Source organism: Dendrobates tinctorius, unplaced genomic scaffold (genome assembly GCF_039654945.1).
Source record: "Dendrobates tinctorius isolate UK_male_01 unplaced genomic scaffold, ASM3965494v1 ptg000298l, whole genome shotgun sequence".
In the NCBI taxonomy this organism is placed as follows: Eukaryota; Metazoa; Chordata; class Amphibia; order Anura; family Dendrobatidae; genus Dendrobates; species Dendrobates tinctorius.
This window is the reverse complement of record NW_027361965.1, coordinates 530,458-550,583: the sequence shown is the minus strand read 5'-3', so window position 1 is coordinate 550,583 and position 20,126 is coordinate 530,458. Positions and strand designations below refer to the sequence as shown.

Sequence of the window (20,126 nt, the reverse complement as noted above, 5' to 3'; positions counted from 1 at the left end):
AGAGCATTGGGAGTGGAGCAAACATGGAAGCCCCCAATTAGCATGGATGCCTGTGAAAGGCGTTGGTCACAGGTGGATGACGTCACACGCCGGGGGGCGGGCCGTACCTGAACAAGTTTAAGTTTTTACTGCATGGTACTGATCATTCACTATAGGCAGTGACACAGACAGTTGTATCTCCTGGGAATCACCCGGCCACTGCAGGGTCTCTTGATGCAGACAGATATCTGAGATATATTTTTGGTCCCTTTTTCTTTAACTCCCCTGATGAATTCCCAAGACTGGGGAAGACAGGCGTAGGGAGACTTATACCCTCTTATTGGTGTGGGAGATATAGATTCCCCTTTTTCTTTTTGGGATGGTGGATTGTCCATAGTAGGATACACTTGGAGTCTGTCCTTGTTAGGACGGGAGCAACGCAGGGGCGTGACCGGGAGCCAGTATTAAACTATCATATACCTTATTTCCCTCCCCCTTTATTTTTCCCCTTTTGGACAACTGGTCAGGACTGAGTCCGCTGTGGAGCACACGTCTGCTTATATTGGCGAGACCGAACCATTTTTTAATTGAGCACTGGTTTGCACGAGCACTTTAGTCATGTGATTTTTTTTTATGTGTCCGTTTTTGTACATTTTAATTTTGAGATTAAAAGTTATGTTTTAATATATAGGGAGACTCTCCAAGCTTTACTCCTGCACATTCCTTAACCAAGAATCTGCAAAAACCCTAGTACATGCCCTCATCATCTCCCACCACAACTACTACAACCTCCTGCTCTGTGGCCTCCCCTCCAACACGCTCAGACCCCTCCAAACATGGTGAAACCTGCAGGATCTAGCAGGTGAATAGATCTTTCCTCAGTCACCCAGTCTCTATCCATGACGGTTTTCACAGTGTGATGATGCTAAAGCCTGTTATTTGGAGACCTAATACAAGGAATCGTGGTTTACTTCCTCCTCCCATTGCTCAGGTCTCTAAAAATAACTTTAACCTCAATCTTTTTCCACTGAAATATCAGAATTCTCCGCATGCAAAAGAGAAATGGCTTCGCTGTAATGATACGACTGCTGCCCACGCACCACAGAGGACGGTGTGAGAGCAGGATTCATACCCTTCTATCCCAATTCCATTTTGGATATTCTTCATGCATTTTCTTGTTTTCCGGAGTGGATTTTGAGTCTGTGCGCGTGTACTGAGATAAGGGGTTTTTGGAATGTCTTACACCCTCTTCAGCTGGGTGTATGTTTGCTAAAGCCACCACATTCTTAGAGAGAAGCTGAGCCAATTACATTGTTACAATGCAGGACTACTAATAAGCTATAGAAGATGATTCCATGATGTAATACAGAGATCTGCCTCAGTGTATCAGGGTGGCTCTCCCGTGCATGTATTTGGATTTTACAGTATTATTTGGAGTAGGCATGTCGTCTCACATCCTGTGGTGACGACAAAGGTCATGTCCTGCAGACCAGTAATGAGACCGGCTGCTTCATCCACCCACATCCACACTCCCAGCTGATCCTCATGATTGGCCAATTCTTCCCGTCACATTGTGATCCACAGAGTCAGTCTCTGCCCCCACTTGGATAAAATCCTAGCAATAATTCCCTTCATGAGCGCTCAGGTCCGATGCTTTCTCCGCTCAGGTCAGCGCTCTGATCAGATTCTCGTGATCGGACACTTCCTCTGTTCGGATTAAATTCTTGGGGTTGTAAAGTTTCCTTGGCTCAGGTCCACACTCTGATATGATCCTTGCGGTCGGACTTTCCATCGGCTGATGTCGGCACTTGGATAGGAGATTCTCATAGCAGGACGCTTCTTTGGCTCAGGTACACACTCAGATCTGATCCTTGCGGTTGGACGCTTCCTCAGCTCAGGCCGGCGGTAAGATCAAATTATCTTGGTCAGACTATTCCTTGGCTCGGGTTCGCGCTGATCAAATTCTCACAATCGGACACTTCCTCCACTCAGATCAAATTCCAGTGGTCTGATTTTTCCTCCATTTGGGTCCACACTTGGATGCTTCCTCCGCTCAGATCACATTCTCGCAGAGAGATGCTTCCTCCACTTGGATACACGCTTGAATCTGATTCTCGTGGTTGGACCCTTTCATGGCTCAGATTTGCGCTCAGATCAGATTCTAGCAGTCGGATGCTCCCTCCACTCGGGTCTGCACTCACATTAGATTCTTGCACGCACATGCTTCTTCCACATGGATCAGGTTCTCGCAGTTGAAAGCTTCCTCCGCTTGGATCCGATTCTAACGGTCATATGTGTCTTCGGCTCAGGTTGGCGCTCAGATCGGCGCTCAGATCAGATTCTCACAGTCAGACGTTTCCTCTGCTCAGGCCGTGCTTCAATCGGATTCTCGCTGTCGGACACTTCCTTGGCTCAGGTCCGTGCTTGAATCCAAAGCTCGTGTTTGGATGCTTCCTCGTCTCAGGTCGATGCTCAGATCAGATTCTCGCAGTCAGATGCTTCCTCCGCTTGGTTCAGGTTCTTGCAGTCGGATGCTTTCAAAGATCAGGTCTGCGCTTTGATCTGATTCTAACGGTCGAATGCTTCTTCGGCTCAGGTCTGTGCTTGGATTACATTCTTGCGGTCGGACTCTTCCTCTGCTCGGGTCCCCGCACTGATTTGATTCTTGTGGTTGGACACTTCCTTGGCTCAGGTCGGCCCTCAGATCCGATTCTGGAGGTTGGACTCTTCCTCTGCTCGGGTCCCCGCACTGATTTGATTCTTGTGGTTGGACACTTCCTTGGCTCAGGTCGGCGCTCAGATCCGATTCTCGTGGTTGGACGCTTACTCCATTCAGGTCCGTGCTTGAATCTGATTCTCGCAGTTGAAACTTCCTCTTCTCAGGTCGGTGCTCAGATCAGATTCTAGCGGTCAGATGCTTCCTCCCCTCGGGTCTATGCTCGGATCAGATTCTCACGGTTGGATGCTTCCCTGGCTCAGGTCTGCGCTCAGATCCGATTATTGCAGTCAAGGTTCTTTCCTGGTTCAAGACGGCGCTCAGATGCCGTTCTCACGGTCGGATGCCTCATGTGCTCGGGTCCAAGCTACTATGAGATTCTCGCGGTCGGTCACTTCCTTGACTCAGTTCAGCGCTCTGATCCGATTCTTGTGGTCAGACCCTTCCTCTGCTCAGGTGCGTTGCTTGGATCCAATACTCACGGTTGGCCGCTTTCTCATCTCAGGTCGGTGTTCAGCTCAGATTCTCGCGGATGGACACATTCTCATCTCAAGTCGGTGCTCAGATCAGATTCTCGTGGATGGACGCTTTCTCATCTCAAGTCGGTGCTCAGATCAGATTCTCGCGGATGGACTCTCTCGTCTCAGGTCGGTGCTCAGATCAAATTCTCGCGGATGGACGCTTTCTCATCAAGTCGGTGCTCAGATCAAATTCTCGCGGATGGACGCTTTCTCATCTCAAGTCGGTGCTCAGATCAGATTCTCGCGGATGGACTCTCTCGTCTCAGGTCGGTGCTCAGATCAAATTCTCGCGGATGGACGCTTTCTCATCAAGTCGGTGCTCAGATCAAATTCTCGCGGATGGACGCTTTCTCATCTCAAGTCGGTGCTCAGATCAGATTCTCGCGGATGGACGCTTTCTCATCTCAAGTCGGTGCTCAGATCAGATTCTCGCGAATGGACGCTTTCTCATCTCAAGTCGGTGCTCAGATCAGATTCTCGCGGATGGACTCTCTCGTCTCAGGTCGGTGCTCAGATCAGATTCTCGCGGATGGACACCTTCTCATCTCAAGTCGGTGCTCAGATCAGATTCTCGCGGATGGACTCTTTCTCTTCTCAGGTCGGTGCTCAGATCAGATTCTCGCGGATGGACACTTTCCCATCTCAGGTCGGTGCTCAGATCAGATTCTCGCGGATGGACACGTTCTCATCTCAAGTCGGTGCTCAGATCAGATTCTCGCGGATGGACACGTTCTCATCTCAAGTCGGTACTCAGATCAGATTCTCGCGGATGGACACTTTCCCATCTCAGGTCGGTGCTCAGATCAGATTCTCGCGGATGGACACTTTCCCATCTCAGGTCGGTGCTCAGATCAGATTCTCGCGGATGGACACTTTCCCATCTCAAGTCGGTGCTCAGATCAGATACTCGTGGTCGGTCGGATGCCTCCTGCGCTCAGGTCCAAGCTTGTATCAGATTCTCGAGTTGTTTGCTTCCTCTGCTCAGGTTCATGCTTGGATCCAATACTCGCGGTTGAATGCTTCCTCGTCTCAGGTCGGTGCTCAGATCAGATTCTAGCGCTTGGATGCTTCCTCCACTCGGGTTCGGTTCTCATGATCGGTTTCTATCATTCAATCTTTATGATATTTTGTTAGCTTTTGTACTGACCAGATGACTAATCTCACTTTACAGCTTGCTGTGAAACTGAACATCACCCCCTCGTCATTAGTGCGAGGGATGGACGCTGCATTTATTCGGTATGATGGTGTTACATGCACATACAAAATGATTGAAACCTCCCCCATCTCTGCATCGCTCTGCAGCCGAGCGACGGGAGAGGGGCTGGAATACAGAAAGTTCACAGCTACATCAATACACCCAACTGTCCCACGATACGGGTCTTACACAGGCAGAGCCTCATGGTGCTGCAGAGACTACTGGACCTTCTTACATCGGCAGCACACGGTTATAATGAAAACATGGCAGCTCGTCCCCTGAGCTCACACTCCATGCAGCTCCGGTGTCAGCTGACCCCACACATCCGGTTGAACGTCCAACGTGGCAGAAGGTGAAGATCTGACATCCCCCATACATGAGGCGAGTATGGCCGCCAGGAGATACAAGGACACGTCCCGTCCTGCACATCATTAGGCCTGGAGGAAAACCATGGTAAGGAGGCCTGCAGGGGGCAGAAGGGAGAAGGTCAGGAACAGAGGACCACCCAGACCCTAGCCAAGTCCTGCACACAGCCAGAGCTGCGGCAAGAACTACACCCGAAGCTGCTAGAACACTGCTCCAATCACAGCCACAGCTGCAGTAGGCAACCAGAACATAGGACATGATGTAAGAGAAGAAAAGTGACTGCAGCTCTGGAGGTGACCGGCTAAGAAATGATGTAAGAGCAGAATAGTGACTGCAGCTCTAGGGGTAACTGGAGGATAAGACACAATGTAACAGCAGAATAGTGAGTGCAGCTCTGGAAGATAAAACGTGATGTAACAGCAGAATAGTGAGTGCAGCTCTGGAGGTGACTGGAGGATAAGACCTGATGGAGCAGAGATGTGACTTACCTAACACGTAGGCAGCGACCAGTTTTTGGATGACTGAGACGTGGAGGTTTTCGTTGAGGAGGCTCCGGGGGTCCCCGTGCAGCGGCAGCATGAGCACCAGTAGCGCGATCAGCCCCACCAGGACGTAGAGACTGAAGAGTCCAGGAGACAGCGGGCGAGAAACACCTGGCACAAGAGACAGCGCGTACAGGACAAGCACAGATGATCGGCGGCGTTACCCCCTCACCGCGGCTCTCATACCTTGCCGCATGGAGAAGAGGTGGCAGGGCGGCCGCCACGCTGCAGAGTCTCGCGCTCCTCGCTCTCTGGATTGCGGTTTAGTTGGGTGTAATGCGGCAGGAATGTCCTTACTCCCGACGACTGCTCGTCCACCGCCCTCCTCCCACACCTCCACCCGGAACCGGTCAATGGTGCCATAGTGCCGGGAGCGGATATCCCGATGCCGCGTGACTCTACGGGAGAACAAAGGGAAGGTGAGAGCAGAACCCCAGAGAACCGCGCCAGCCGTATGTGCAAGCTCCTGGGTCGATCCTACAAATATCCCCCTCAGAATGTTCCCCTGGACAGCTGGACATGACCGCACGGCCCTCGCCTCCTCCGGGCATTATTGTGCCTCCTCCAGACCCTACCACACGGCCCGCGACTCCTCCGGGCGCTAACGCACGGCCCGCGCCTCTTCCGGGCCCTACCGCACGGCCCGCGCCACCTCCAGGCCCTACCGCACGGCCCGCGCCTCCTCCAGGCCCTACCGCACGACCCGCGCCTCCTCCAGGCCCTACCGCACGGCCCGCGCCTCCTCCAGGCCCTACCGCACGGCCCGCGCCTCCTCCAGGCCCTACCGCACGGCCCGCGCCTCCTCCAGGCCCTTCCGCACGGCCGGCGCCTCCTCCAGGCCCTACCGCACGGCCCGCGCCTCCTCCAGGCCCTACCGCACGGCCCGCGCCTCCTCCTAGCCTACTCACATGTCTATGCAGGAGTTTGGTCTGACGATCCCCTCAGCATCGATCACGGTATAGCGCAGCGGAGCTGTGGACAGGACTGTGGAGAAGAGATGGCGGTCATAGGACGGCAGCGCTACAGATGTACGCAGCGCGTCTGCAGAGCGCCCCCTACCTTTGTATCGCAGCCCTCGGGGGAAGGGGTTGTACAGGGTGAGCACCTGCTTGTGGCTGCTCTGCTCGTCAGCGTAGAAGTCCAGAGCCGGAGGGAACACAAAGACGGGGAGAGCGGACAGCGAGGGGGGATCAGGCGCAGTCCTCCGCTCCGCTCCTGGCGCCCCCCTGTGCATGGCAGTGATGACATCACATACCGGACACGAGATGACACGACACCCAGGGGCCTGCGCGAGACGGAAAAATCAGAGAACACACGGGACCCAACGGCGGAGACATCACTGCTGCACACGTCGTCAGCCACGCACACACGTCACCGCAGACACACAAGTCACCGCAGACACACACGTCACCACACACACACACGTCACCACACACGTCACCGCGCACACACACACGTCACCGCAAGCACACACACACACGTCACCGCACACACACACACACGTCACCGCGCACACACACACGTCACCGTACACACACGTCACCACACACACACACGTCACCGCACACACACGTCACCGCACACACACACACACGTCACCGCACACACACACACACGTCACCGCACACACACGTCACCACACACACACACGTCACCACACACGTCACCACACACACGTCACCACACACACACACGTCACCGCACACACACGTCACCGCACACACACACACACGTCACCGCACACACACACACACGTCACCGCACACACACGTCACCACACACACACACGTCACCACACACGTCACCACACACGTCACCACACACGTCACCGCGCACACACACACGTCACCACACACACGTCACCGCAAGCACACACACGTCACCGCACACACACACACACACACACGTCACCGCACACACACGTCACCGCGCACACACACACGTCACCGTACACACACACACGTCACCACACACACACACGTCACCGCACACACACACACACGTCACCGCACACACACGTCACCGCACACACACACACACACACGTCACCGCACACACACACACGTCACCGCACACACACGTCACCGCACACACACACGTCACACACACGTCACCGCACACACACACACGTCACCGCACACACACACACGTCACCGCACACACACACACGTCACCGCACACACACACGTCACCGCACACACACACACGTCACCGCACACACACGTCACACACACGTCACCGCACACACACGTCACCGCACACACACACACGTCACCACACACACACACGTCACCACACACACGTAACCGCACACACACACACACGTAACCACACACACACACACACGTCACCACACACACACACACACACGCGTCACCACACACGTCACCGCACACACACACACGTCACCGCACACACACGTCACCGCACACACACGTCACCACACACACGTCACCGCGCACACACACACACGTCACCGTACACACACGTCACCGTACACACACGTCACCGTACACACACGTCACCGCACACACACACACGTCACCGCACACACACACGTCACCGCACACACACACGCACGTCACCGCACACACACGTCACCGCGCACACACCTCACCGCACACACACACGTCACACACACGTCACCGCACACACACACACACGTCACCACACACACACACGTCACCGCACACACACACGTCACCGCACACACACACACGTAACCGCACACACACACACGTCACCGCACACACACACACACGTCACCGCACACACACACGTCACCACACACACACACGTCACCATACACACGTCACCGCACACACACACACACACACGTCACCGCACACACACACACACACGTCACTGCACACACACACACACACACGTCACCACACACACACACACGTCACCGCACACACACACACGTCACCGCACACACACACACGTCACCACACACACACACGTCACTGCACACACACACACACGTCACCACACACACGTCACCGCACACACACACGTCACCGCACACACACACGTCACCGCACACACACACGTCACCGCGCACACGTCACCGCGCACGTCACCTCACACACACGTCACCGCACACACACACGTCACCACACACACACACACGTCACCACACACACACGTCACCGCACACACACAAGTCACCTCACACACACGTCACCTCAAACACGTCACCGCACACACACGTCACCACACACACACACACGTCACCACACACATCACCGCACACACACACGTCATGTCACCGCACACACACACGTCACCGCACACACACACACACGTCACCACACACACGTCACCGCACACACACACACTCATGTCACCGCACACACACACACGTCACCTCACACACACGTCACTGCACACACGTCACCACACACACACACGTCACCACACACACACACGTCACCGCACACACACAAGTCACCTCACACACGTCACCTCACACACGTCACCGCACACACACGTCACCGCACACACACACGTCACCACACACATCACCGCACACACACACGTCATGTCACCGCACACACACACGTCACCGCACACACGTCACCGCACACACACACTCATGTCACCGCACACACACACGTCACCACACACACGTCACCGCACACACACACACACACTCATGTCACCGCACACACACACACGTCACCGCACACACACACACTCACATACGTCACCGCACACACACACACGTCACCGCGCACACACACACGTCACCGCGCACACACACACGTCACCGCGCACACACACACGTCACCGCGCACACACACGTCACCGCGCACACACACGTCACCGCGCACACACACGTCACCGCGCACACACACGTCACCGCACACACACGTCACCGCACACACACACGTCACCGCACACACACGTCACCGCACACACGTCACCGCACACACGTCACCGCACACACATCACCGCACACACGTCACCGCACACACACACGTCACCGCACACACACACGTCACCGCACACACACGTCACCGCAGACACACACACACGCACACGTCACCGCGCACACACGTCACCGCGCACGCACGTCACCGCGCACGCACAAACGTCACCGCACACACGTCACCGCACACACACACGTCACCGCACACACACACACGTCACCGCACACACACACACGTCACCGCACACACACACGTCACCGCACACACACACACGTCACCGCACACACACACACACACACGTCACCGCAGACACACACACGTCACCGCAGACACACACACGTCACCGCACACACGTCACCACACACACACACGTCACCGCACACACACACGTCACCGCACACACACACGTCACCGCACACACACACACGTCACCGCACACACACGTCAACGCACACACACGTCACCACGCACACACACACACGTCACCGCGCACACACACGTCACCGCACACACACACACACACACACGTCACCGCACACACACACACACACGTCACCTCACACACGTCACCGCACACACACACACGTCACCTCACACACACACACACGTCACCACACACACGCACACACACACACACGTCACCTCACACACACACACACACACACGTCACCTCACACACACGTCACCACACACACGCACACACACGTCACCGCACACACACGTCACCACACACACACACAGTCACCGCACACACACACGTCACCGCACACACACACACGTCACCTCACACACATACGTCACCTCACACACACACGTCACCTCACACACACACGTCACCTCACACACACACGTCACCTCACACACACACACGTCACCTCACCTCACACACACACACACGTCACCTCACACACACACGTCACCTCACACACACACGTCACCTCACACACACACACGTCACCTCACACACACACGTCACCGCACACACACGTCACCGCACACACACGTCACCTCACACACGTCACCTCACACACACGTCACCTCACACACACGTCACCTCACACACACACACGTCACCTCACACACACACACACGTCACCTCACACACACACACACACACATCACCGCACACACACACACACACGTCACCGCACACACACACACACGTCACCGTACACACCTCACACATTGGGCCCCTTCACCTCTACCCATCGGCCCCACTGCCCCGCCCCCAGCAGCAGAATTCTGCCGATCAAGTAACGCAGGTTCAGTTATTCTTTTGCTGTGCGGGCCCGCACCATGACCAGACACCATCTTACCACCACATAGTGACCTATAATACCACATACAAGGAACAAATACCGCCAAACCATGTCCAGATCACATATTACCACCACATAGTGACCTATAATACCACATACAAGGAACAAATACCGCCACACCATGACCAGACCACATATTACCACCACATAGTGACCTATAATATCACATACAAGGCACAAATACCACCACACCATGACCAGACACCATCTTACCACCACATAGTGACCTATAATATCACATACAAGGAACAAATACCGCCACACCATGACCAGACACCATCTTACCACCACATAGTGACCTATAATATCACATATAAGGAACAAATACCGCCACACCATGACCAGACCACATATTACCACCACATAGCGACCTATAATACCACATACAAGGAACAAATACTGCCACACCATGACCAGACACCATCTTACCACCACATAGTGATTTATAATATCACATACAAGGAATAAATACCGCCACACCATGACCAGACACCATCTTACCACCACATAGTGACCTATAATATCACATACAAGGAACAAATACCGCCACATCATGACCAGACCACATATTACCACCACATAGTGACCTATAATATCACATACAAGGCACAAATACCGCCACACCATGACCAGACCACATATTACCACCACATAGTGACCTATAATATCACATACAAGGCACAAATACCGCCACACCATGACCAGACCACATATTACCACCACATAGTGACCTATATCACATACAAGGCATAAATACCACCACACCATGACCAGACCACATATTACCACCACATAGTGACCTATATCACATACAAGGCACAAATACCGCCACATCATGACCAGACCACATATTACCACCACATAGTGACCTATAATACCACATACAAGGAACAAATACCGCCACACCACGACAAGATCACATATTACCACCACATAGTGATCCAGTGCGCTCAGTGATCTGGTGCCCTCAGTGATCCGGTGAGCTCAGTGATCCGGTACACTCAGTGATCTCGTGAGCTCAGTGATCCAGTACACTCAGTGATCTCATGAGCTCAGTGATCCGGTGAGCTCAGTGATCCGGTGAGCTCAGTGATCTGGTGCCCTCAGTGAGCTCAGTGATCTGGTGAGCTCAGTGATCCAGTGCCCTCAGTGATCCGGTGAGCTCAGTGATCCGGTGAGCTCAGTGATCCGGTGAGCTCAGTGATCCGGTGTGCTCAGTGATCCGGTGTGCTCAGTGATCCGGTGTGCTCAATGATCCGGTGCCCTCAGTGATCCGGTGAGCTCAGTGATCCGGTGAGCTCAGTGATCTGGTGAGCTCAGTGATCCGGTGTGCTCAGTGATCCGGTGTGCTCAGTGATCCGGTGTGCTCAGTGATCCGGTGTGCTCAGTTATCCGGTGTGCTCAGTGATCCGGTACACTCAGTGATGTCGTGAGCTCACACGACATCGCACACACACACGTCACCTCACACACACACACGTCACCGCACACACACACACACGTCACCGCACACACACACACACGTCACCGCACACACACACGTCACCGCACACACGTCACCGCACACACGTCACCGCACACACACACACGTCACCGCACACACACACACCTCACCGCACACACACACACCTCACCGCACACACACACACCTCACCGCACATACACACACGTCACCGCACACACACACGTCACCGCACACACACACACACGTCACCACACACACGTCACCACACACACGTCACCACACACACACGTCACCGCACACAAACACGTCACCACACACACGTCACCGCACACACGTCACCACACACACGTCACCACACACACACACGTCACCGCACTCACATGTCACCGCACACACACACACGTCACCGCACACACACACACGTCACCACACACACGTCACCACACACACACACACGTCACCACACACACGTCACCACACACACGTCACCACACACACACACGTCACCACACACACACACACGTCACCACACACACGTCACCGCACACACACACACGTCACCACACACACACACACACGTCACCGCACACACACACGTCACCACACTCACACGTCACCGCACACACACGTCACCACACACACACGTCACCGCACACACACACGTCACCGCACACACACACACGTCACCTCACACACACACGTCACCTCACACACAGTCACCTCACACACACACGTCACCTCACACACACACGTCACCTCACACACACACGTCACCTCACACACACACGTCACCTCACACACACACGTCACCTCACACACACACGTCACCTCACACACACACGTCACCTCACACACACACGTCACCTCACACACACACGTCACCTCACACACACACACGTCACCTCACACACACACGTCACGTCACCGCACACACACGTCACCTCACACACACGTCACCTCACACACACACGTCACCTCACACACACACACGTCACCGCACACACACACGTCACCGCACACACGTCACCGCACACACGCACGTCACCGCACACACACACACCTCACCGCACACACACACACGTCACCGCACACACACACACCTCACCGCACACACACACACCTCACCGCACACACACACACGTCACCGCACATACACACACGTCACCGCACACACGTCACCGCACACACACACGTCACCGCACACACACGTCACCACACACACGTCACCACACACACACGTCACCGCACACAAACACGTCACCACACACACGTCACCGCACACACGTCACCACACACACACACGTCACCACACACACACACGTCACCGCACTCACATGTCACCGCACACACACACACGTCACCACACACACACACACGTCACCACACACACACACACACGTCACCACACACACGTCACCACACACACGTCACCACACACACGTCACCACACACACACACACACGTCACCACACACGTCACCACACACACGTCACCGCACACACACACACGTCACCACACACACACACACACGTCACCACACACACACGTCACCGCACACACACGTCACCGCACACACACACGTCACCACACTCACACGTCACCGCACACACACGTCACCGCACACACACACGTCACCGCACACACACACGTCACCACACACACGTCACCTCACACACACACACGTCACCTCACACACACACGTCACCTCACACACACACGTCACCTCACACACACACGTCACCTCACACACACACGTCACCTCACACACACACGTCACCTCACACACACACGTCACCTCACACACACACGTCACCTCACACACACACGTCACCTCACACACACACACACGTCACCGCACACACACACACACGTCACCGCACACACACGTCACCTCACACACACGTCACCTCACACACACACACACGTCACCTCACACACACACACGTCACCGCACACACACACGTCACCGCACACACGTCACCGCACACACGCACGTCACCGCACACACACACACCTCACATACACACACGTCACCGCACACACACACGTCACCGCACACACACACGTCACCGCACACACACACGTCACCGCACACACACGTCACCGCACACACACGTCACCGCACACACACACACGTCACCACACACACGTCACCACACACGTCACCACACACACACGTCACCGCACACACACACACGTCACCGCACACACGTCACCGCACACACACACGTCACCGCACACACACACGTCACCGCACACACACACGTCACCACACACACACACGTCACCGCACACACACGTCACCGCACACACACGTCACCACACTCACACGTCACCGCACACACACACACGTCACCGCACACACGTCACCGCACACACACGTCACCACACACACACACACGTCACCACACACACGTCACCACACACACGTCACCACACACACACGTCACCACACACACACGTCACCACACACACACACGTCACCACACACGTCACCACACACACGTCACCACACACACACACACGTCACCACACACACACGTCACCGCACACACACACGTCACCGCACACACACACGTCACCGCACACACACACACACGTCACCGCACACACACACGTCACCGCACACACACACGTCACCACACACACACACAACACACACACACCACACACACACGTCACCGCACACACACACTTCACCGCACACACACACTTCACCGCACACACACACGTCACCACACACACACGTCACCACACACACGTCACCACACACACACACGTCACCACACACACACACGTCACCACACACACACACGTCACCACACACACACACGTCACCACACACACACACGTCACCACACACACACACACACGTCACCACACACACACACGTCACCACACACACACACACGTCACCACACACACACACACGTCACCACACACACACACACGTCACCACACACACGTCACCACACACACACACGTCACCACACACACACACGTCACCACACACGTCACCACACACGTCACCACACACACAAACACGTCACCACACACACACGTCACCGCACACACACACACGTCACCACACTCACACGTCACCGCACACACACGTCACCACACACACACACGTCACCGCACACACACACGTCACCTCACACACACACGTCACCTCACACACACACGTCACCTCACACACACACGTCACCTCACACACACACACGTCACCTCACACACACGTCACCTCACACACACGTCACCTCACACACACGTCACCTCACACACACGTCACCTCACACACACACACGTCACCTCACACACACGTCACCTCACACACACACACACGTCACCTCACACACACACACACGTCACCTCACACACACACACACACACACGTCACCGCACACACACACACACGTCACCGCACACACACACACGTCACCGCACACACACACACGTCACCACACACACACACGTCACCGTACACACACACACACGTCACCGCACACACCTCACACATTGGGCCCCTTCACCTCTACCCATCGGCCCCACTGCCCCGCCCCCAGCAGCAGAATTCTGCCGATCAAGTAACGCAGGTTCAGTTATTCTTTTGCTGTGCGGGCCCGCACCATGACCAGACACCATCTTACCACCACATAGTGACCTATAATACCACATACAAGGAACAAATACCGCCAAACCATGTCCAGATCACATATTACCACCACATAGTGACCTATAATACCACATACAAGGAACAAATACCGCCATACCATGACCAGACCACATATTACCACCACATAGTGACCTATAATATCACATACAAGGAACAAATACCGCCACACCATGAACAGATCACATATTACCACCACATAGTGACCAATATCACATACAAGGCACAAATACCGCCACACCATGACCAGACCACATATTACCACCACATAGTGACCTATAATATCACATACAAGGCACAAATACCACCACACCATGACCAGACACCATCTTACCACCACATAGTGACCTATAATATCACATACAAGGAACAAATACCGCCACACCATGACCAGACCACATATTACCACCACATAGTGACTTATAATATCACATACAAGGAACAAATACCGCCACACCATGACCAGACTACATATTACCACCACATAGCGACCTATAATACCACATACAAGGAACAAATACTGCCACACCATGACCAGACACCATCTTACCACCACATAGTGATTTACAATATCACATACAAGGAATAAATACCGCCACACCATGACCAGACACCATCTTACCACCACATAGTGACCTATAATATCACATACAAGGAACAAATACCGCCACATCATGACCAGACCACATATTACCACCACATAGTGACCTATAATATCACATACAAGGCACAAATACCGCCACACCATGACCAGACCACATATTACCACCACATAGTGACCTATATCATCACATACAAGGCATAAATACCACCACACCATGACCAGACCACATATTACCACCACATAGTGACCTATATCACATACAAGGCACAAATACCGCCACATCATGACCAGACCACATATTACCACCACATAGTGACCTATAATACCACATACAAGGAACAAATACCGCCACACCACGACAAGATCACATATTACCACCACATAGTGATCCAGTGCGCTCAGTGATCTGGTGCCCTCAGTGATCCGGTGAGCTCAGTGATCCGGTACACTCAGTGATCTCGTGAGCTCAGTGATCCAGTACACTCAGTGATCTCATGAGCTCAGTGATCCGGTGAGCTCAGTGATCCGGTGAGCTCAGTGATCCGGTGAGCTCAGTGAGCTCAGTGATCTGGTGAGCTCAGTGATCCAGTGCCCTCAGTGATCCGGTGAGCTCAGTGATCCGGTGCCCTCAGTGATCCGGTGAGCTCAGTGATCCGGTGTGCTCAGTGATCCGGTGTGCTCAGTGATCCGGTGTGCTCAGTGATCCGGTGCGCTCAGTGATCCGGTACACTCAGTGATGTCGTGAGCTCACACGACATCGCACACACACACGTCACCTCACACACACGTCACCTCACACACACACACACGTCACCGCACACACGTCACCGCACACACGTCACCGCACACACGCACGTCACCGCACACACACACACCTCACCGCACATACACACACCTCACCGCACACACACACGTCACCGCACACACACACGTCACCGCACACACACACGTCACCGCACACACACACGTCACCGCACACACACGTCACCGCACACACACACACGTCACCACACACACGTCACCACACACGTCACCACACACACACGTCACCGCACACACGTCACCGCACACACGTCACCGCACACACACACGTCACCGCACACACACACACGTCACCGCACACACACGTCACCACACACACGTCACCACACACACGTCACCACACACACACGTCACCGCACACACACACACGTCACCGCACACACACACACGTCACCACACACACACACGTCACCACACACGTCACCGCACACACACACGTCACCGCACACACACACGTCACCACACACACACGTCACCACACACACACGTCACCGCACACACACACGTCACCACACACACCACACACACACACACGTCACCGCACACACACGTCACCGCACACACGTCACCGCACACACACACGTCACCGCACACACACACGTCACCGCACACACACACACGCGTCACCACACACACACACACGTCACCGCACACACACACGTCACCACACACACACGTCACCACACACACACACACACACGTCACCACACACACACACGTCACCACACACACACACGTCACCACACACGTCACCGCACACACACACACGTCACCGCACACACACACACGTCACCGCACACACACAGTCACCGCACACACACAGTCACCGCACACACACAGTCACCGCGCACACACACAGTCACCGCACACACACAGTCACCGCACACACACAGTCACCACACACACACACACACACAGTCACCGCACACACACAGTCACCGCACACACACAGTCACCGCACACACACAGTCACCACACACACACAGTCACCACACACACACAGTCACCACACACACACACACAGTCACCACACACACACACGTCACCACACACACACGTCACCGCACACACACGTCACGTCACCACACACGTCACCGCACACACACACACGTCACCGCACACACACACACGTCACCGCACACACACGTCACCGCACACACACACGTCACCGCACACACACACGTCACCGCACACACACACGTCACCGCAACACACGTCACCGCACACACACAGTCACCGCACACACACACACGTCACCGCACACACACACACGTCACCGCACACACACACACGTCACCGCACACACACACGTCACCGCAACACACGTCACCGCACACACACAGTCACCGCACACACACACACGTCACCACACACACACACGTCACCGCAACACACGTCACCGCACACACAGTCACCGCACACACACGTCACCACACACACACACGTCACCGCACACACACGTCACCGCACACACACGTCACCGCACACACACACACGTCACCGCACACACACACACGTCACCGCACACACACACACGTCACCACACACACACGTCACCACACACACACGTCACCACACACACACGTCACCGCACACACACACGTCACCGCACACACACACACGTCACCACACACACACGTCACCACACACACACGTCACCACACACGTCACCGCACACACACGTCACCGCACACACACACACGTCACCACACACACACGTCACCACACACACACGTCACCGCACACACACGTCACCGCACACACACACACGTCACCACACACACACGTCACCACACACACACGTCACCGCACACACGTCACCGCACACACACACACACGTCACCGCACACACACACGTCACCGCACACACACACACGTCACCGCACACACACACACGTCACCACACACACACGTCACCGCGCACACACGTCACCTCACACACACGTCACCGCACACACACGTCACCGCACACACACACACGTCACGGCACACACACACACGTCACCGCGCACACACACACGTCACCGCGCACACACACACGTCACCGCGCACACACGTCACCGCGCACACACGTCACCTCACACACACGTCACCTCACACACACGTCACCGCACACACACGTCACCGCACACACACGTCACTGCACACACACACACGTCACCGCACACACACGTCACCGCGCACACACGTCACTGCACACACACACACGTCACCGCGCACACACGTCACCGCACACACACGTCACCGCACACACACGTCACCGCACACACACACATACGTCACCGCACACACACGTCACCTCACACACACACATACGTCACCGCACACACACGTCACCGCGCACACACGTCACCGCACACACACGTCACCGCACACACACACACGTCACCGCACACACACACGTCACCGCACACACACGTCACCGCACACACACACACACACGTCACCTCACACACACGTCACCGCACACACACACATACGTCACCGCACACACACGTCACCGCACACACACGTCACCGCACACACACGTCACCGCACACACACACACGTCACCGCACACACACACGTCACCGCACACACACGTCACCGCACACACACACACACACGTCACCTCACACACACGTCACCGCACACACACGTCACCGCACACACACACGTCACCTCACACACACGTCACCGCGCACACACACACGTCACCACACACACGTGATCTGTTACACTACATGAGGAGACAGGGATGACGTCACGGAGGCTCCTCCTCGTCACAGTGACGTCAGAGATCTACTACCGTCTCCTATACTGCAGCACACCGGCGAGCGCAGGGGGCGGACACTCCGGGACCTCAGCTTACCTGCAGCTTCCGCCATCTCTCCGGCTAGTTCCCGGTGTCCCGCTCCATCGTTCTGATTGGTCAGAGCTGACGTCAGTTATGTTATTGCCTGGAAACATTGAACAGCTAAGAGGCGGTGTCCTGTTCTCAGTACTC

The 20,126-nt window shown here is 55.1% G+C and overlaps 1 protein-coding gene across 3 annotated transcripts; it reads right to left on the bottom strand.

The window, feature by feature from the left end:
• Positions 1 to 4,388: 4,388 nt before the first annotated feature.
• On the bottom strand, positions 4,389 to 20,125 carry LOC141073193 (motile sperm domain-containing protein 1-like). 3 transcript variants are annotated; one of them, XM_073560584.1, is made up of 6 exons: positions 19,992 to 20,125; positions 6,379 to 6,604; positions 6,228 to 6,303; positions 5,506 to 5,717; positions 5,266 to 5,430; positions 4,389 to 4,874 (listed from the first exon to the last, which is right to left on the bottom strand). In XM_073560584.1, exons 2-6 carry the CDS (start codon positions 6,551 to 6,553, stop codon positions 4,843 to 4,845), a joined length of 660 nt encoding a protein of 219 aa, XP_073416685.1. In that variant the 5' UTR covers positions 6,554 to 6,604; positions 19,992 to 20,125; the 3' UTR covers positions 4,389 to 4,842. The 3 variants fall into 3 exon arrangements, with proteins under 3 accessions (XP_073416685.1, XP_073416686.1, XP_073416687.1); XM_073560585.1 differs by lacking the exon at positions 19,992 to 20,125 and adding an exon at positions 19,864 to 19,985; XM_073560586.1 differs by lacking the exon at positions 19,992 to 20,125 and adding an exon at positions 19,929 to 19,983.
• Position 20,126: the final 1 nt, after the last annotated feature.

Excerpts from the sequence above, each read along its gene's own strand:
- LOC141073193 (XM_073560584.1), bottom strand. The coding sequence starts at position 6,553 with ATGCACAGGGGGGCGCCAGGAGCGGAGCGGAGGACTGCGCCTGATCCC. Across the intron at positions 5,431-5,505 it reads CCTCTTCTCCATGCGGCAAG|GTGTTTCTCGCCCGCTGTCT; the intron begins GTATGAGAGCCG and ends CTCTTGTGCCAG. Across the intron at positions 4,875-5,265 it reads GGTCGCTGCCTACGTGTTAG|GCCTCCTTACCATGGTTTTC; the intron begins GTAAGTCACATC and ends TGCCCCCTGCAG.